Source organism: Oryctolagus cuniculus, chromosome 10 (genome assembly GCF_964237555.1).
Source record: "Oryctolagus cuniculus chromosome 10, mOryCun1.1, whole genome shotgun sequence".
NCBI lineage: Eukaryota > Metazoa > Chordata > Mammalia > Lagomorpha > Leporidae > Oryctolagus > Oryctolagus cuniculus.
Genome location: NC_091441.1, coordinates 2376335 through 2396771, shown reverse-complemented (window position 1 = coordinate 2396771; position 20437 = coordinate 2376335). Strand labels below are relative to the sequence as shown.

General features: G+C 53.9%; 1 protein-coding gene across 8 annotated transcripts in view; it reads left to right on the top strand.

Annotated features, from left to right (window-relative positions):
• The window catches only part of ZNF236 (zinc finger protein 236), a 103971-nt gene that overhangs the window by 7791 nt on the left and 75743 nt on the right, over window positions 1-20437 (top strand). For 5 of the 8 annotated variants that reach the window (XR_011379153.1, XM_051838587.2, XM_051838586.2 and 2 more), the window contains exons 2-4: window positions 6781-6923; window positions 7949-8113; window positions 16755-16933. Coding sequence is in view for 7 of the 8 variants with exons in the window: in XM_051838587.2 (XP_051694547.1) it covers window positions 6781-6923; window positions 7949-8113; window positions 16755-16933 (487 nt within the window). In the remaining variant the exon portion in view is untranslated. Of the gene's footprint in view, window positions 1-270; window positions 660-6780; window positions 6924-7948; window positions 8114-16754; window positions 16934-20437 lie in introns of all 8 variants that reach the window. The other 3 variants (XM_051838589.2, XM_070049849.1, XM_051838593.2) reach the window with 3 other exon arrangements.

The following is a 20437-nucleotide window of genomic DNA, read 5'->3' as shown; positions in this document are numbered from 1 at the left end:
GGTGGCGTGAGTGTCGTTTCCGAACATACATCCCCCCAAGTTTAAATTCTTTTGAAAGCAAACACTTCAAAGGAATTGATGCTCCTTTTAGAGTTGGCGAGGGTGAATCAGCCACCGCGGCGTGACTGGGGCGCTGGCTGCACAGCCTGGGAGATGGCACAGCGGCTTTGAGTGTGCACCTGCTGGCGGCACCTCCGTACCCGGGAAGCACTTTGCCCACGTGCTGAGGGCGTGCGCTGGGTCTAACCCGGCTTCTTCCCTGTGCTGCAGGCCTGTTTGACCTCATGTGGCATGGAGAACACCACCGCTTCAGGACACAATTGTCATTGAACCGCCTCTCTCATCTGACACACGGGGCGCTGCGGCGTGGCTCCCGACTGAGTGTGTTCATACACGGCCCTAGGCGTACACGACGTTAAAGTCCATGCCCGTCGCCGTCTGGACATTGGGTGCCCTCAGCTGAGGGAGCTTCCGCTTCTGAGCTGAAAACGAGCCCTGGGGCCACCGCCGGCACCTGGCTTCCCTGGGCCGAGTCCCCTGGAGTTCAGCTTGACTTCTTCCCTGAGCTTCTTCTGAATGGGCAGTGCGTGATCGCGGCTCATGATTCAGTTAGTACGCTAATTATACGAGTCCCTTCATAGCGCCTGCCGTCCAGATGGGTGAGTTGGTTTCTATACAGGAAGCCCGTGTGATTGTCTTATTCTGCAGTTTTACAGGAAACTGTATGCTCTGCAGCCTATCTCTGCCCCTCCCCTCCCCCACCTCTCATTTAAAGACATGGTAACCACTTTCCATGGAATGCATTTGGGGGCTTGTTTTTCTTATTGCTTGATTGATTTGAAAAGCAGAGTGACAGAAAGAGTCTTACATCTGCTGGTTCACTCCTGAAATAGCTGTAATGGCCAGGACTGAGCCAGGCCAAAGCCAGGAGCCAGGAAGTCTATACAGGTCTCCCACGTGGGTGCAGGGGCCCAAGTGCTGGAGTTGTCCTCCTCTGCTTTCCAGGCACATTAGCAGGGAGCTGGATTAGAAGTGGAGTAGCTGGGACTCAAACTGGCCTTGTGATATGGGATGCTGTCATCGAAAGCAGTGGCTGAACCCACTGTGCCACAATGCCAGGGGTTGTTTTCCTTGTGAGTTACGTTTCATTTCCAGCATGCAGGTATTTGAGGAGATAACACAGAAAGAGGGAGACTCCTTGGCTTTCCATACATGTCTGGGTCAGGTGCTTTGGGCTTGACAGGTGGGTGTTCTGCCCAGAGGAACGAGGTGCTTAAGGCGTGCTCAAGACCCAGTCAGGGCATTTGGTTTTCCGAGAGAGATCCTGCAGAGAAAAGAGCACAGACACGTTGAGGCTGGCTCCTGGGAGCAGCTTGCATACCTGTACAGGCCGAGAGTGAGCAGACCCAGCTACGGCTGGGGAACCGACCACCCGCCTTGCGTGGTTCTGAGGGGCAGGCCGTGAGTCGGGAGTCTAAGTAGGAGCTGTGTTGATGGGCCGTGGGGGCTTCAGGTGGCTGGGCAGAGGTTGTCAGGTCATGAAGGCCCTGGAGACACTGGCATGCTGTGGGAAGCGTTGGGCGGGGGCCCCCACTGTGTGGGAACCTGAACGCTGGCCCTTGCGGGCAGAGCAGCAGCACAGAGGAAAACCTGGAGGAGAAAGGAGTTAGTAACAGGACAAAGAGTGGCAGAGAGTATCCAGGGTGTCCAGGGAGTGCTGTGGACAGGGCACCGGGGCCGGGGCCTGGCCGTGCCAGCATGGGGAATGCAAGGTGGCAGGCAGTGGGCACTGGGAGCACACAGGGAGGTCAGCTGTATTTTAGAAAGTTTTTAATTCAAAACATAAAATCAAACGAATGGTTTGGGGGTTAGAGTTACTTTAGGAACAACCTGACGTGTGTCTCATTTTAGTGTTGAAAGTACTTCATGGGGCTACACGCGTGGCAGAGATTGAAGTGGGTGCATGAGGCATTGGCATGCAATAATGCAGTGGGGCTGGCTGGAACTTGGCCGCGGATCCCGGAGAGGCATTTTGTGTAAGAGAACGGCACACGACATAGGCTCTGCAGACAGAGACGAATGGCAGGCCTTGGCTGTTAGGACTTGGCTGGTGAGCCTGCTTGGCTGCGCTTGATCTGGGGGGATGAGGAGGAGGAGTTTGGAGATTGCGCCTGTAGTCCGTGCCCTGACAGAGCAAGCCTGGGTGTAGACACTGGACAGCATGGTCAGGGGCTGACGGGGCGTTGGCCGGCAAGCGTGAGGGCTAGAGATGGCCGTGGCCCTCAGTTGCTGGGGGCTGCTGTCCCTGTGCCATCTGGAATCATTCTTTATTTGTCACAACTCTGAGATGGGTTTGTTATTTTTGAGGTGGTGGACAGTTATTATACGCTATTTAGAATGTATTTACACGAGGACTTAAATTGATTTTGAAACTAGACTTCAGACTGCTTTCCTCAGGACTGGCAGAGCTGTTCAGACGCATTCCTGTAATGTCAGTTTTTGTTTGATTTGGATAGTGGATTGAGAGTTTGGGGTGGCAGAAAGGGTGACTGATGGCAGTGAGTGGTGGTCGTGTGTTTATGTGTAAGGTGTTTGCGTTGCATAAGTTGCCTGAGCGTGCTGCACCTGGGACCCTCACAGGGTTCCCCTGTCTTCTCCAGCGGCACAAGCACGTGGCTGCAGATCACTGGAGCTCTTAGCTTTGGTTATGGATAAGTGCGGGTAGCCCCATGCTTAGAGGATGTGTGTGGATGTATGGGTGTGTGTGGATGTGAGAATAACTGTTCTGGTCTGGGTGTGTGTGTGTGCATGTGTGAGTACCTGTCTGGTCTAGCTGTGTGCATGCACGTGTGTGAGTACCTGTCTGGTATAAGTGTGTGTGCACGTTGTGTGAGTACCTGTTCTGGTCTAGGTATGTGTGTGAGTACCTGTTCTGGTTTAGAGGTGTGTATGTGTGTGCATGTCTGTGAGTACCTGTTCTGGTTTAGAGGTGTGTATGTGTGAGTTCGTGCCTGTCCTGGTCTAGGTGTGTGTGTGTGCATGTGTGAGTACCTGTCCTGGTCTAGGTCTGTGCATGCACGTGTGTGAGTACCTGTCTGGTCTACGTGTGTGTGTGTGAGAGTACCTGTCTGATCTAGGTGTGTGTGTGCACGTGTGTGAATACCTGTCTGGTCTAGGTGTGTGTGTGCACATGTGTGAGTACCTGTCCTGGTCTAGGTGTGTGTGTGTGTGAGTACCTGTTGTGGTCTAGGTGTGTGTGCATATGTGTGAGTACCTGTCGTGGTCTAGGTGTATGTGTGCATGTGTGTGAGTACCTGTTCTGGTCTAGGTGTATGTGTGCACGTGTGTGAGTACCTGTCCTGGTCTAGGTGTGTGTGTGCACGTGTGTGAGTACCTGTCTGGTCTAGGTGTGTGTGTGCACGTGTGTGAGTACCTCTTGTGGTCTAGGTGTGTGCATGCATGTGTGTGAGTACCTGTTCTGGTCTAGGTGTGTGTGTGCACGTGTGTGAGTACCTGTCTGGTCTAGGTGTGTGCATGCCCGTGTGTATCTGTCTGGTCTAGGTGTGTGTGTGTGAGAGTACCTGTTGTGGTCTAGGTGTGTGTGCATGCCCGTGTGTGAGTACCTGTCGTGGTCTAGGTGTGCGTGTGCACGTGTGTGAGTACCTGTCTGGTCTAGGTGTGTGTGTGTGCATGTGTGTGAGTACCTGTCTGGTCTAGGTGTGTGTGTGCACGTGTGTGAGTACCTGTCTGGTCTAGGTGTGTGTGTGCACGTGTGTGAGTACCTCTTGTGGTCTAGGTGTGTGCATGCATGTGTGTGAGTACCTGTCGTGGTCTAGGTGTGCGTGTGCACGTGTGTGAGTACCTGTCTGGTCTAGGTGTGTGTGTGCATGTGTGTGAGTACCTGTCTGGTCTAGGTGTGTGTGTGTGCATGTGTGTGAGTACCTGTCTGGTCTAGGTGTGTGTGCATGTGTGAGTACCTGGTCTAGGTGTGTGTGTGTGCACGTGTGTGAGTACCTCTTGTGGTCTAGGTGTGTGTGCATGTGTGAGTACCTGTCTGGTCTAGGTGTGTGTGTGTGCACGTGTGTGAGTACCTGTCCTGGTCTAGGTGTGTGTGTTCACATGTGTGAGTACCTGTTCTGGTCTAGGTGTATGTGTGCATGTGTGTGAGTGCCTGTCCTGGTCTAGGTGTGTGTGTGCACATGTGTGAGTACCTGTCTGGTCTAGGTGTGTCTGCAGATGTGTGATTACCTTTTTGGTCTATGTGTGCATGCACGTGTGTGAGTACCTATCTGGTCTAGGTGTGTGCATGCACGTGTGTGAGTACCTGTCTGGTCTAGGTGTGTGCATGCACGTGTGTGAGTACCTGTCTGGTCTAGGTGTGTGTGTGTGAGAGTACCTGTTGTGGTCTAGGTGTGTGTGCATGTGTGAGTACCTGTCCTGGCCTAGGTGTGTGTGCATGTGTGTGAGTACCTGTCGTGGTCTAGGTGTGTGTGAGTTTGTGCCTGTTCTGGTCTAGGTGTGTGTGTGCACGTGTTTGAGTACCTGTTCTGGTCTGGATGTGTCTTCATACGCGTATGTGAATGCCTGTGAGTGCCTGTTCTGGCCTGTGTGTGTGTGTGTGTGTCTGCTCTGCCCTGGGAGACATGATACATGTCTACTTCCAGAAATCCTACAGGAAGTTCTACTTTCAAAAGCAGCTGCCCTTAGCCGGGCTGGCCCATTGGGTGGCCATGCACCTGATCACACCCTTCCTGGCTCACTGGGCACTGAAGAATCTCTTGGCTATAAGGCGGAGACCCCAGCAGAGTGGACCTGTGCCAGACGCAGAGCAGGGCACATGGCTTACCAGCAGCCCCTCCGTGACCTCTTGTGGGGTTAGAGTCTTTATCCCAGGATGGGCCCGTTTGCTGGACCACAGATGCTCTTGGGGAAAATACCCATGAACTTGAAGGTGTGGTTTGGAGGCCGAGGACACCGCTCAGAGAGAGCAGATTGAGAGGATGAAAAGGAGGCGCCATGTTGAATCTGGAGGCCACTTAGTCTAGTGGGAGGGGCTTCGGGGGGGCCGGGCCTCCTGGTTAGAGAGGGTGCCTTGCAGCAGTGGGTGCAGGAGAGAAAGTCACAGTTGCTTTGTTTTTTTTTTTTTTAATAATTTGTTCTTTTTTATATGTAAAAGATTAATTTATTTATTTGAAAGGCAGAGTGACAGAGACAGAGAGATCTTCAGTCCACTGGGTCACTCTCCAAATGGCAGCAATGACCTGGACTAGGCCTGACTGCTACCAGGAGCCAGGAACTGCATCGGGGTCTCTGTGGGGGCATTGTCAGGAAGCTGGATCAGAGGCGGAGCAGCCAGGACTCCAGTGGGATGCTGGCACTGTGCCCCAGTGTGGGCCCCTGGGGTTTAAAATCAGGCTCCACGTGGAAGCTACAGTACCTTTGTTTTTCTCCTCTAGGCACACTTTAGTTAGAATTGCCGGTTTCCGTTTGTTAATTAAGTGGCTTCTCGTGCGGGGTCGTGTTGAGGAGTGCTAGCACAGAGGCTGTGAGCCTTGCTTTCCTCTGTGCCGAAATCGCGGCTCCATCTCGCACTTTAGAAGCTGGGTAGAGGCGCTCTTTCTGCGCTGTACTTGGCCGTAGGTTAGGACACCAGCTACTGAGTTGTCCGACTCGCTCTGTGCAGCTCGCGGTCCCTGCTCGTGGGCGCTGGGTTGTAGGTGAGCCGGCCACGGGCTGACAGCCCCAGCCTGGTGGAGGGAGCTTCCCGTGGCTGTGCTGCTCCTGAGCGGACCCGGGTGTCTGTGGATTGATTAACCCGAGGGTTTGTGTGTGAGCATGTCTAATCCTTATAGATTAGGTGAGCTGCATGTGTGCAGCCAGTTGTTCACTTAGCGAATCGTGGGTACTCAGGGCCCTTGATGGTGTTCTTGACGAATCCTGAGATTCTTCAGTCATGACGTTAGCTGTTGTACTGGTCCGTATTTGAGAACACCTGTGTGTTTAGGGAGGTTTCCTGGGATGAGTTTGTGGACACTGAGGACTGGTCAAGGCACTGCAGCCCCTCGTCTCCCAAGCCATGGGAGGCCACAGGAGTGTGTTAGTTTGTTTTTTGCTTAATCTTGCTTTGCACCCATTTTCTGAGATAGACTGAATTAGTGAGTTAGCCTATAAAGGCTTTTCTATGTTTGCTGAATGGTTTGTGAATCTGTGTATTTTCAATGACTTTTCCAAGTGACTAGGTGAAAACTCTGTGTCTTGTAGTGAAATAACCCTGAGAAGCTAGGTCATGGTGTGCGCATGCGTGTGTGTGTGTGTGTATGTGTGTAGGTGTGTCTGCATGTATGTGTGGAGCTTGCACAGGTATGTGCATGTGTGTATATGGGGGAGTGTGTTTTTGCAGGTGTGTCTGCTTGTATGTGTGGTGTACATGTGTGCATGTGAGCCTGTGTGTGAGCTTGTGCAGGTGTTTGTATAAGGGTGTGTGTGCAGGGGCGTGGGGGTATACGCCATTGCATGTGGGTGGGTGGCTGTCCAGTTTCAGGAATCCAACCACTGGTTTCCAAACATCCCACCTACAAGGATTTAGAATTCTCTTTTCCCAGATCTCCATCACCTGAACAGTTCTCATTTCTAACTGTAAAACATGTTCATTTAAAAAGTTCTGCATATCATTAACTTCATGTGATATTTGGTTTCTAAATAATAGCCACAGAATTTAGTTTCATTGATGGGATCAGAATAACAACGGTATTCATTGTCTATACCTATGCGATTTTGTAGATGGAGTTTTAACATTGAATGCAGAGAACACTAATTATGACGAGCCAGTCCCAAACTTCCACAAGTGTGAGATCTGTCTGCTGTCTTTCCCCAAAGAGTCCCAGTTCCAGCGCCACATGAGGGGTCACGAGCGAAATGACAAGGTATGTATTCCCCGAGGGAGGCCCGGGCTGCGAGCCTCGGACAGCGTCGGCTCAGTCAGCACAGTCGAAATCTCTCTCGTGCATTAGGCTCCTCAGTCGTACAGCCTGGGTACCGTATACGTAGTTTGGCATTTTTGCTTGTTTCTGAGAGCCTGTTCTAGGGAATCAGTGTGCATTGAAGTCATTATGTGTGCACAGAGAAATTCTTTAAAAGTCCAATTTTTTGGTAGCTTTGACTGCTGGTGTATTTTGAAGGGTTTTCTCCAGCAGGGAGTTTCGCCCTGCGTGGTCTTGGCTGTGCGGTGGTCTTGTGGAAGGCGTGGGTGTGCGGGGAGCGGCAGGAGCCCCAGCAGACCATCGAGCCCTATCCCGTGGGGCCCCGTGTGGAGTCTGTCAAGAACTTTGGTGTCGTAATGGGGTGGTCAGGGAAAGTGGCAGTTAAGAGCGCTTGCTGGCTTTTTCCCCGAATAGGTGCCCTGGAAGCCGGGAGCTCTCTGGGTTGGCTTTCAGCCATCTGGCGGAGCTGCAGCTGTAACTACGGAGCGCCAGCACTGGGCCCATGGGTGGCGTTCTCCTGCCAGGCTGATAATCCCAAATCAGGACTGGCCCTCACCAGGCTCTGGGCCTTCAAGTCAGAGGCAGGATCCCTCCCAGCCTGGGAAAATTTGGGGCTGACATAAGCAACTCTGTTCAAATATAGAAAAAGTGGGTCTGATGACTTCAGTTACTTGAAGTGGTTTGGTTTCCGAGAGTGAGTGGGTCAGAGGAAAAACCCCCAGGGAGCGGAAGTCTGTCCTGTGTCTGCCGGGGCCCCCTTGCCCGAGACACCGCGTGTGCTCGAGAACACGGCCTGCCTCTGCCGTGTCTGCTTAGGACACGCGGACTTGAGGTCCAGGGCAGGCTTCCCAGGTTTTTCGGGAGACCGGCTGCAGGCTGTGCTACTTGCTGATGTTCTAGGAGCAGTTATTGAGCACGCGTGTGGGACAGTTGTATTTCAGGGCTTCTTTACTTTTCTCTCCACATAGCCACATCGCTGTGACCAGTGTCCCCAAACATTCAATGTTGAATTCAACCTGACACTGCACAAATGCACCCACAATGGGGAGGACCCCGCCTGCCCCGTCTGTAACAAGAAGTTCTCCAGAGTGGCTAGTCTCAAGGCGCACATTATGCTGCACGAGAAGGAAGAGGTATCGTGACCGTTTCCCTGTGCTCTGCCGTGAGTGTGAACACGCATCTGATTGGTAGTTAGGTGTGAACCAGCTGTCAGGGATCTAATGACCATTACATTTGCCTCGGCAAATCTCTGGTTCACCAGTAAAATGTCTTATTTCCTGGCTCTGTCAGTAGTAGGGGAGAGACCTTTTAAAGGTAGTATGTTTGCATGTCCTCGTGAGGGGCCGGCCGCATGTTGCAGCAGGTTAATGAAGCTGGCGTTGCATGTCAGAGCACTGGTTCATGTCCCGGCTGCTCTGCCTCTGATCCAGCTTCCTGCTGATGTGCCTGGGAAGGCAACGAGATGGCCCACTTGAGCCCCCGCCGCCCGTGTGGGAGACCCATACGCAGTTCCCGGCTCCTGGCTCCTGGCTGAATCCTGGTATAGCCTTGGCTGTTGTGGTCATTTGGGGAGTGGACCAGCAGATGGAAGATTTCTTTATTTCTCTGTCTCTCTCTTTATCACTCTGCTTTCAAGCAAATAATAAATAAATCTTTGTAAAAATCAAGTATGGGGCCAGTGCTGTGGTGTAGTGGGTAAAGCCACTGCCTGCAGTGCTGGCATCCCATAGGGGCGCCGGTTCAAGTCCTGGCTGTTCCACTTCCGATCCAGCTCTCTGCTATGGCCCGGAAAAGCAGCAGATGGCCCAAGTCCTTGGGCCCCTGCACCGACGTGGGAGACCCAGAAGAAACTCCTGGCTTCGGATCAGCGTAGCTCTGGCTGTTGCAGCCAATTGGGGAGTGGACCAGTGGATGGAAGATCTCTCTCTCTCTCTCTGTCTCTCTTTCTCTCTCTGTGTAATTCTGCCTCTCAAATAAATGCAGAAATCTTAAAAAAAATAAATAAATAAAGTAGGTCCACATGAAGTAGGTCCACACGAGCAGAAGCTATCCCTATCTCCACCCCCTTCTTTAATTTTTTAAAATTTATTTTATGGAAGCGAGACAGAGACAGACAGATGGACACAGAGATCTTACATCTAGTGGTTGACTCCCAAAATATCTAACATCCAGGGCAGGCCGAAGCCAGGAGCCAGGAGCTCAGTCCAGATTTTCCACAGGGCTCGCAGGGCCCCAACTACTTGAGCCGTCACCTGGTGCCTCCTGGGAGGCACATAGTAGGAAGCTGGGATTGAGAGTGGAACCTGGACTTGAACCCGGGCAATCTACCTTGCCGATGTCCCGAGTGATGTCTTAACTGCTACACCAAAGCCTGCCTCCCCAAGCCCCCTTCTTCAAACAGGGATGAACTTATGTAGGATTCCATGGTGGCTAAAAGTACTTTTTCCCCCTTGAAGACGATGGAATGTTGTCGCTGGCTCCTGGGTGCCTTGTCGGGTGGGCGTCCGGGGCAGAGAAGAAGGTGTTGATGGCCAAAGCAGGGGACGGTTCTGAAAGGCTCCAGGCACAGGGTCCTGGGCAGAGTTCAGGACGGCGGGTGCCTGTGCTGGGGTGGGTGTCTGATTTGAAGTGCGAGTGGCTGTAGCTTTCAAGCTGTGCACACTCTTCCACTTCCCATCCCAGACTGTTCCTGTGGAGCGTAGGAAGAGTGAGAGCCAGGAGGTAAAGTCAGCCCTGTTTCTGAGATAGTCACTGATCATGACCTGGTACGTTTTCTTCCTGAAGCACAGAAGTACCTACAGTATTTCCATTGCAGAGATAAAATTTATATCCTAAAAATCAAGTTTGTATTTTCTATGGGGGTCTGCGTCCATTTTTGTAAGTGCCTTTAATTTTTGTTTTTAAATAATCTTATTTTTGTATTTTGCAATCTTACTAGATCAGCAGTTCATGTTTATTTTGGAAAATGGTAGAGTCAAAGGCGTGTGGAATCCCCGTGGCGGGGGCTGCAGCTGGCACAGCTGGGGGTGCGGCTGGAGGCGGAGCTCCGGCTGGGCAGGAGCAGTCTGCGCAGGTCTGTCCTGTGCCGGAGGTGCAGTTAGCAGGGCCTCACGAGTGTGCACACTGCCGAGGTTTCATGTTCTCACCACCGGTATGTTAAACACCCTGCTCCAGCCAGTGCACCTGTATGCATGCGTCACAACATCTGTTGGACGCCATGGCTGTATAGTCAAGTCAAGAACTTTTTTTAAATCTTCTATAATCACCACATGTGGAGAGAACGCATGGGCTCCTGCAGACTTTTTCTGTACCTGCTTTCTGTGCTGGTTTTTAATGTCTGAAAGCCTAAGTGTGCCGTTTTCCGCAGTCATTATTCTCCACCTGTCAGTCAAGAGTGCTTCCCCATCGAGTGTGACGCACGTGGACTTGGGGTCACGTGTAGTCCTTTTCTTTATTTCTCAGCGCTGAAGCTGTGTGTTTGTTTTCAGTCTTAGAGAAGCATAGCCATGTATGCGAGTCTTTTTGTGCATCTTCCGTTACTTCCTTAGGGTGGATTGTTGCAGTTGGATTTGGTGAATCAGCGGATGAGCGTTTTTCCCAGGTCTTCACGGAACGCCACCTTCTGTTCTAGAAAGTGCGTGCTGATTCAGACCCGCACGTGTGGGAACGCACGTCTCCTTCAACTGCAGTGCTGTGCCGAAGTGGCCGTACTTGTACTTTTGGAAAGCAGAACTGTGTTCAGTAGCAATGTTAGACTAGTTTGCAGTGAGCGCACTGTGCCCACAGGCAGGAAGCAGTGCAGAGTGTGCACACTGCACTTGGTGCAGCCTCCTGGAGCCACTTGTCCTTTTGTGTCCTCCGGAGGACAGGGCGTCTCACGCTCATACAAGTCTCCTTTGCACCTTCGTTCATCCAGCCCACGTGGCTCACTGCCTTTCTTCCTCGGAACACGGTGTGTCTCAGGGGTGTGAGCTGGGATCACAGAGCTGGCTCCTCTGATTGACCCCCGCCGTGTGTTATGTTGGTCTGGGGTCAGAGGGGCGCTTCAGGCCCTTTGTGTCCACAGAGCTGTGAGGAGCACAGGTGTGCAGGCACAGTTCACCAGATGAGGAGCCGCCCCCCCACCAACGTCACTTGTGTGAGGATGAAGACGCCCTGGGCGGATATAAGTGGACAACTGATTTCTAGAGATGGAATTGTTAGAACAAAGGATATGCAAATTTAAAATTGGAGGTTGTTAAATTGTTTTTCAAAGAGGTTTTATCAGCTTATACTCCAGCCAGTAAATAGTACGTGGAAATACCCAAGTCTTCATATAATCTTCAGTATTCTTGTTGTAAACCTTGTCTTTCCCAATCTGATAATTGTAAGATGGTATATTTTTGTTGTTTTATATTTATTTGAGTGAAATTTACTATGTCTTTATTTTTTAGCCATTAATATTTTTCTGTCTTTTAGGTTTTTTTCTTAAGGATATACTTATTTATTTATTTGGAAGGTGGAGTTAACAGAGAGGCAGAGGCAGAGAGAGAGAGAGGGAGGGAGGGAGGGAGAGAGAAGTCTTCCATCCACTGGTTCACTCCCTAAATGGCCAAAAGGGCCAGGGCTGAGTCAGGCCTAAGCCAGGATCCAGGAGCTTCTTCTGGGTCTCCCACATGAGTGCAGAGGCCCAAGCACTTGGACCATCTTCTGCTGCTTTCCTGGGTGCATTAGCAGGGAGCTGGATTAGAAGTGGAGCAGCCGGGACTCGCTGGTGCTCCCCTGGGATGTGGGTGTTGCAGGCAGCAGCATAACTCACTGTGCCCAACACTGGCTCCAGTTTTCTTTGCTTTTGAGGAGGGTGGGTGAGTGGACTTATATTACTGACTTGCTCTTGTAGATTTATGCAAATTTTTGTATACCTGGGGAGTTAGTATTTTCTGCCTTCTATGATGGAATTCTTTCTTGGTCTTTGTTATTTTTTTCTGGCAGATATTTTCATTATAGATTATTAAAAATTAAAAAAAATTGTATTTGAGAGCAAGACAGAGATGGAGGGATAGGGGAAGGGGGAGCGAGCGAGAGAGAGAGATTGTTCTCCAATCTGCTGGTTCACTCCCCAGATACCTGTAAGAACCAGGATTGGGCCAGGCCAAAGGCAGGAGCTGGGTGCTCAGTCCATTTTGCTCAAGGGGGAGGCAGGAGCCTAAATACTTGAGCCATCCCCTGCTGCCTCCCTGGGTGTATATCAGAAGGAAGCTGTAACGGGGAGCAGAGCTGGGGCAGGAATGCAGGCACTCTCACATGAGATGTTAACAGGTGGCCAAACTCTCATCTCTGTTTTTATACACACAGATTGGAGAGGCAGAGAAGCAGAGCTCCTGATTGCTGGCTGCCACCTCTCCGGACGCCTTCCGTGACCAGGGCTAGGCCATCGATGTGCTCAGGCTAGGCTCAGCTTCCACCCTTGGCTGCCACCCCTCTAGACGCCTTCAGTGACCAGGGCTAGGCCATCGATGTGCTTGGGCCAGGCTCAGCTTCCACCCTTGGCTGCCACCCCTCTAGACGCCTTCAGTGACCAGGGCTAGGCCATCGATGTGCTTGGGCCAGGCTCAGCGTCCACTCTTGGCAGATATTTTTAACTCGTCATGCACTGAAATGTTCAGTCTACTCCTTTATAGATTATGGTCCTGTGACTTCCTGCTCTAACGTTATTTAGCTGGCGTCTCACTGCGTCTTCTAGTGCAGACCCTGCACACAGAAGGCAGCCCGCAGCCCGTTGAGCACTGGGGCTTCTGCTGGTACTTCCAGCCCTGGTGCTCTCTGCTGGGCGGCGGCGCCCTCACACACTGCTCTGCAGGAGCCCGGCTGCGGCTTACCCGCCCTGCCCCAGGGGCAGGTATGAAGTGGGCCCTCCTCTTCCTCTTCCAGTTTGCCTTGGGATCCAAGGCTCCCAGTGAACCGCCCTGGAGAGGAGCACAAAGACAGAGCCTGGGCGGGGGTGTGAGGGCAGGGGTTAAGTGTTTGAAGGTCTGGAGATGAACTTCCCTTGAAAGCCAGAAGACACCAGTGGTGCCCACGGTGTCATGGGCCCCGTTCCCCTCACCTTGCCTGGGCTCCCATCTGCTTCTGCTGTGTCTCCACTGTTTCTCTCGATCATAATTGGCAAATGTCTATGTGCTCTTATTTCTCTTCCCTGGCTTATTACCTGGGAACTTCAGAATTTTGTGTAGCTTTTTAGCTGATATTTTTATTTTGATTGCATAAAATTTTGGAGTTGTTTGGGGAGGGAATTGAACATGTTTCCAATATTGGTTCCTCGTGGGAATGTGCTGTGTCAAAGCCTCACGGGGCAGTGTCTTGTTTCTGTGTGCTCAGCACACCAATTAAATGCATTCTTAAGTAGGTTGAGGGGGTCTTTCAGTAGTTTATTTATTATTTGTTACTAGAAGAGCAGGCATTTTGTGTATTGATTTTACAGGCTCTTTCCTACCAGGTCGTGTTGGTTTTTTTGGGTATGCATCTCAAATGATAATTGGGTGGTAGGTTGTTTAATTTCATTTTCAGCTGGCATTTGGGGGTTTGAAGACAAGCCCAGGTCATCATCTGTCATCAGAGACTCTGGGGAGGGTACATCCTCCTCACGTTTTACTAGAAAGTTCAGATTTCAGAGTTGCAAGAATGGGTGGATGAGTATTTGCACAACAGTTTTTAGACTCACTGATGGCTAACATTTGTGAAATCTCACCTTCCCTGCTTTTCTGAACAATTTTAAAACGAGTTCCAGACATCACATTACTTCACTGCTAAATACTTGAAAGATTTGTTTCCCCAAACAACAGTACTTTCTCTCATCACAAAACAGTGATCGCACTGGAGAACTGAACAGCGCCTTAGCAGTCCGTCCTCAGCTGTCCTCATTGACAGGGGAGAGAGAGACTCACACAGAATGTGGGGGCGGAGGGAGGAGTTCCCAAAGGAGGAGCCCTGACCTAGCATGTGAGAGGACAGCGTGAGGGTCAGGTGGACGTGGTGCGGGTGTAGGAGGAGGGGGTGAGGGTCAGGTGGACGTGGTGCGGGTGTAGGAGGATGGGGTGAGGGTCAGGTGGACGTGGTGTGGGTAGGAGGATGGAGTGAGGGTCAGGTGGACGTGGTGTAGGTGTAGGAGGATGGGGTGAGGGTCAGGTGGACGTGGTGCGGGTGTAGGAGGATGGGGTGAGGGTCAGGTGGACGTGGTGTGGGTGTAGGAGGATGGGGTGAGGGTCAGGTGGACGTGGTGTGGGTGTAGGAGGATGGGGTGAGGGTCAGGTGGATGTGGTGCGGGTGTAGGAGGATGGGGTGAGGGTCAGGTGGACGTGGTGCGGGTGTAGGAGGACGGGGTGAGGGTCAGGTGGACGTGGTGTTGGTAGGAGGATGGGGTGAGGGTCAGGTGGACGTGGTGCGGGTGTAGGAGGATGGGGTGAGGGTCAGGTGGACGTGGTGTGGGTGTAGGAGGATGGGGTGAGGGTCAGGTGGATGTGGTGTGGGTGTAGGAGGATGGGGTGAGGGTCAGGTGGACGTGGTGTGGGTGTAGGGGGATGGGGTGAGTAAGGTGGACGTGGTGTGGGTGTAGGAGTATGGGGTGAGAGGTTAGGAGGACGTGGTGTGGGTGGGAGGATGGGGTGAGGGTCAGGTGGACGTGGTGCATGTGTGAGCATGCTGTGAGGGTCAGGTTGACGTGGGTGCGGGGCTGGAGGAGTGACGGAGCCACTCGCTCAGCATCCTGCGCATGGTCCACCCTGCCTCAAACACTTCCTCTTGTGTCATTGGGGTTCCTTGATCCTCTGGTACGGCCTGGCAGTTTTACTCCCTGGTTAGATGCACAGGGTCTGAAGGGATTGGAAGTAGGTAGAGTCGTCATAAGCCGGGGGGCATTTGAAACAGAGCTTTCCCAGGGGTGTGGCTTCATCTTGGCTGTGGCGGGAGGGCGGGGAGGGGCTCCATCCCGCAGTGGCCTTTGCTCAGACCCCCCTGAGTCTGCGCTCCAGGCCCAGGGTCCTGCAGTACGTGAGTCTGATCACTTGGTCATGAAGTGTGGGGGTCGGAGATGGAGGCGAGCCACAGCAGCGACAGCGGGCGTGGGGTCAAGTTTGAGTCTGTAATTAAGACAGGAGCTGTAACAGGGTGGTTGTTGGTGAAGGAGAAATGTTTTCTTCAGATTACACATGCCAGACACACCCTAGAGTGCAGAGGTTGTACAGATGTACATGTTTATGTATTTATTTTAAAGAGGCATTGTGCGTTTGATAGATGGGTTTTTCCTCCTATCAGTTTTCTAGAACAAAGTTTCTGTCAGGTCGCACGCAGCCGAGTGGTTCATGACTCACGGCAGCCACACAACAGTTCCGGTGTACAGGGACCCAGGTCCTGGACGTGTGTGTCCCTTCTCGTGTGTCTCTGCAGTGGCTTTGGGTGATGGGGTTCAGAGACACCGGCGAGCTGGCGCTGGGCAGGGTGTGAGGCCAGCGCCAGTGGCTCGCCTGTCCTTTGGAGATGACGCGTTGCATCTATTGACAGAGCTGCCCCCTTTCACCTGGCACAGCTCGTTGAGAAAGATGTTTCCGGAAAGGACTATGTGGGGGACCCTCAGGGTGAACGGACGGGAGCGTGTGTGGCGTCACAGTTGAAGTGGTTATTGAGCACTTACTGCGTGCTGTCTGCTGTAACGTCCCCTCTTACGCCTTCATGACGGGGGAGGGCAGGTGTTGCTGCGCCCTCCCAGGGGCCGTGGGGCACGCCTGGGTCCATGCAGCAGGTGACTGGCAGGCTGTGCATCTGTGCACCAGTGTCACCTGCTGACAGGAACACGCGTGATGTCGAGTTTCCAGAGCCGTGTGGAGAACAGCCAGACAGAGGGAGGGCACCAAACAAGCGAAACGAGTTTGTCGTGTGTGTCGGTTATTAAAACATATCCAGGCCAGCGCCGCGGCTCACTAGGCTAATCCTCCGCCTTGCGGCGCCGGCACACCGGGTTCTAGTCCCAGTCGGGGCACCGGATTCTGTCCCGGTTGCCCCTCTTCCAGGCCAGCTCTCTGCTGTGGCCAGGGAGTGCAGTGGAGGATGGCCCAAGTGCTTGGGCCCTGCACCCCATGGGAGACCAGGAGAAGCACCTGGCTCCTGCCATTGGATCAGCGCGGTGCGCCGGCCGCAGCAGCCGTTGGAGGGTAAACCAATGGCAAAGGAAGACCTTTCTCTCTGTCTCTCTCTCTCTCACTGTCCACTCTGCCTGTCAAAAAAAACAAAAAACAAAAAACAAAAAACCTACCATATCCAGAATATTGCTGATTCACACATCAAGGGTGATCAGGAATTTCGCGTTACTGGTTTCTGCCCCGAGTCCATGGCCCTCCCTCTGGCATCACACTCAGTCTGACTCTCCAGAGGTACAGTCCACCCCACTGCAGACCAAGCTGAAAGACTCCGTTTAACTCCGGGTATGAGCTGACATTACACTCTAACTTGAGCCATCTGTGGCATCCTCTGAGGTCTTCCTGGAGCAGGTAGACTGGTGCCCGTCACCCAGCAGCAGTGAGCATCCACCTTGCCCAGATGCTGTGTCGTCGTCTTTTCCTCTTCCCAGTGTTCTGTTTTCTCCCAGTAAGGAAATGCGTTGCGCATGCGCAGATTTGTGTACAGTGCTGTGTTTTTGATGGGTGGAGTGTGATTTGTGCACAGGCCGTTTGTGATACTCGGTCCTTTGAGAAGCAGTTCTTTTGGAATACTTGCTCTGCTCATCGGTGGCGTTTTCCTTTGCAGAACCTCATGTGTTCCGAGTGTGGGGACGAGTTCACTCTGCAGAGCCAGCTGGCCATACACATGGAGGAGCACCGGCAGGAGCTGGCCGGGACCCGGGTGCACACTTGCAAGGCCTGCAAGAAGGAGTTTGGAACCTCGTCAGAGCTCAAGGAGCACATGAAGACTCACTACAAGATTAGGTAGGAGGTGTTGCCGGAGCTCGGAGCTCGCCACAGAGGCCGACGTGATGTGTAGTAGAAGCGGCTGCCTCCAGTCCGTCACGTGGAAATATTTGTTGCTTTAGAAACAAGCACACAGCAAAGTGTAACTGCACAGCCGAGTGGGGTCAGCATGGCCTCTGGCAGCATGGCTCATGTGTTCAGGAGGCAACGCCTCCAGGAGTTAGTGGGCAGAGGTGGGCAGCCGGCATGACCACGCCCGCCACGCTCAGGGTGGCTGCTGAGTGTTGCTGATGGCAGGTGGCCAAGCGTGTGAAGGCGTCTCGGCGGCCCCGGCCAGCACCTTCTGCAGTGAAGTGGTTTGTTGCTGGCAGTCGCTGGAGAAGGCACACGTGCCCAGCACGTGTGTTCTCAGCCTCATGCAAACGTGCGTCCTCCTCAGCTTAACCCTTTCTTGAGCATGTCACGTCTTCCCTCTTCTGTCCCTCTGCCCAGATCAGATGCGGTGCCATCATCTGTCACCTTACTGAGTTAGATTCTCCAGCAGACTCTAATAGCCGGTGTGCCTGGTGCCGGTGGCGAGATGCATCTCCGGTACCAGGTCGGAGCCCTGTGACCGGCCGGCTGCCCGGCGCACCATGCTCCACACAGAGCTCATCTCACACGGCGCTGTTGAACCGTGCCTTCTCCGTGCACCCCACATGCTTGCCTTGATGAAATTCCTCTTTTATGTTGATTAACAAGGTTTCATTTGCCTAAGTTGGTCTGCTTAAACTTACTTTTATTTTACATAGAAATTTATCATTTTTCTTGGCTGAAGATTTTAATAGTCATATGCACAAATGTAAATGCCTAAATGGCTTTATTTTATATATTTTTTATTTTTAAAAAGTTTCTGTTTAGCGTGCAACACGTGGGTGTACAGAATAAGCAGATCAGACGAGCAGCCATCTGCTCAGGTCCTGGATTTGCAGCTGTTCCTCTGCTGCAGTTCTTCCGGCACTGGGAGTCTGGGGCCGTGGTCGCCCCTCACTGGGAGTCTGGGGCCGTGGTCGCCCCTCACTGGGAGTCTGGGGCCGTGGTCGCCCCTCACCGGGCAGCACTGCACTGGGAGTCTGGGGCCGTGGTCGCCCCTCACTGGGAGTCTGGGGCCGTGGTCGCCCCTCACCGGGCAGCGCTGCACTGGGAGTCTGGGGCCGTGGTCGCCCCTCACTGGGAGTCTGGGGCCGTGGTCGCCCCTCACCGGGCAGCACTGCACTGGGAGTCTGGGGCCGTGGTCGCCCCTCACTGGGAGTCTGGGGCCGTGGTCGCCCCTCACCGGGCAGCGCTGCACTGGGAGTCTGGGGCCGTGGTCGCCCCTCACTGGGAGTCTGGGGCCGTGGTCGCCCCTCACCGGGCAGCACTGCACTGGGAGTCTGGGGCCGTGGTCGCCCCTCACCGGGCAGCGCTGCACTGGGAGTCTGGGGCCGTGGTCGCCCCTCACTGGGGAGTCTGGGGCCGTGGTCGCCCCTCACTGGGAGTCGGGGGCCATGGTCGCCCCTCACCGGGCAGCACTGCACTGGGAGTCTGGGGCCGTGGTCGCCCCTCACTGGGGAGTCTGGGGCCGTGGTCGCCCCTCACTGGGAGTCGGGGGCCGTGGTCGCCCCTCACCGGGCAGCACTGCACTGGGAGTCTGGGGCCGTGGTCGCCCCTCACTGGGAGTCGGGGGCCGTGGTCGCCCCTCACCGGGCAGCACTGCACTGGGAGTCTGGGGCCGTGGTCGCCCCTCACCGGGCAGCGCTGCACTGGGAGTCTGGGGCCGTGGTCGCCCCTCACCGGGCAGCACTGCACTGGGAGTCTGGGGCCGTGGTCGCCCCTCACTGGGAGTCTGGGGCCGTGGTCGCCCCTCACCGGGCAGCACTGCACTGGGAGTCTGGGGCCGTGGTCGCCCCTCACTGGGGAGTCTGGGGCCGTGGTCGCCCCTCACTGGGAGTCGGGGGCCATGGTCGCCCCTCACTGGGCAGCACTGCACTGGGAGTCTGGGGCCGTGGTCGCCCCTCACTGGGGAGTCTGGGGCCGTGGTCGCCCCTCACCGGGCAGCACTGCACTGGGAGTCTGGGGCCGTGGTCGCCCCTCACCGGGCAGCGCTGCACTGGGAGTCGAGGGCCGTGGTCGCCCCTCACTGGGGAGTCTGGGGCCGTGGTCGCCCCTCACCGGGCAGCGCTGCACTGGGAGTCGGGGGCCGTGGTCGCCCCTCACCGGGCAGCGCTGCACTGGGAGTCGGGGGCCGTGGTCGCCCCTCACCGGGCAGCGCTGCACTGGGAGTCGGGGGCTGTGGTCGCCCCTCACCGGGCAGCGCTGCACTGGGAGTCGGGGGCCGTGGTCGCCCCTGTACTGGGAAGCACCTTTTAAAGTATTTCTTTATTTACTTGAAAGGCAGAGTGACAGAGCGAGAGAAATCTTCTATCTGTTGGTGTTCTATTCCAGGCTGGGTCACCTGGACTCTAGGAGCCAGGAACTCCATCTGGGTCTTCCACACGGATAGTGGGAACTCGAGTGCTTGGGCCATCATCTGTTTCCTCGCAGGGGCATTAGCAGGAGGCTGGACTGTACACATGGAGTGGCCAGGACTTGAACCAGGCACTCCCACACGGGACGTGTTGTCCTAAGCAGTGCCGCAGTTCCTGCCCCAGAATGTGCTATTCCTTTTTTTTTTTTTTTAATTTTAACATTTTTAATTTTATTTATTTGAAAGACAGAGTTTACGCATGCACACACACACACAGAGAGAGAGAGATCTTTTATCTGCTGGTTCACTCCCCAAATGGCTGCAACTGCCGGAGCTGGGCTGGTCTGAAGCCAGGAGCCAGGAGCTTCATCTGGATCTCCCACATGTGTGGCAGGGGCCCAAGCACTTGAGCCATCTTCTGCGTCTTTCCCAGGCCATTAGCGTGGAGTTGGATTAGAAGTGGAGTAGCCAGGACGTGAACCAGAGCCCATGTGGGATGCTGGCGTTGGCGGCAGCGGCTTTGCCTGCTACACCAGAAGGCGGGCCCCAGAATGTGTTTCGGTACCCATCGCCCAGCCTCCTCTTGTCCCTCTCTCCCCATCACAGTCTCTGGTAGTCACTGCCCTACCTTCACATAGATTGTCGTTACTATTGTTTTTAACTCTCATATAGGAAAGAAAACCAAAGGTTGCCTTCTGTGTCTAGCTTGGCATAAGGGTCTCCAGTTCTGTGCACTTCGCTGCAGATGTGAGGGTTCCATTGTTTCTGTGGCTGAGCACTGTGCCATTGGGTATGTGCACCCCACCTCCACGCAGCCACGCAGCCGCTGCGCACCCCAGCTGACACACTGTGCAGTGTGCGGGGAGTACAGGTATCTCTTCCATGCGCTGCATCTACAACCGGAAGTGCATTACCCGTGGCCTCTGTACTGTGCTCTGGGTTTTCTGTAACAGCTCTGCTCTTCTGCACCCCTCCGGGGGTGTGTGGGACTCCGAGTTCCCCGCGTCCTCGCCATTTTGGTAGTAGCCATTCTGACC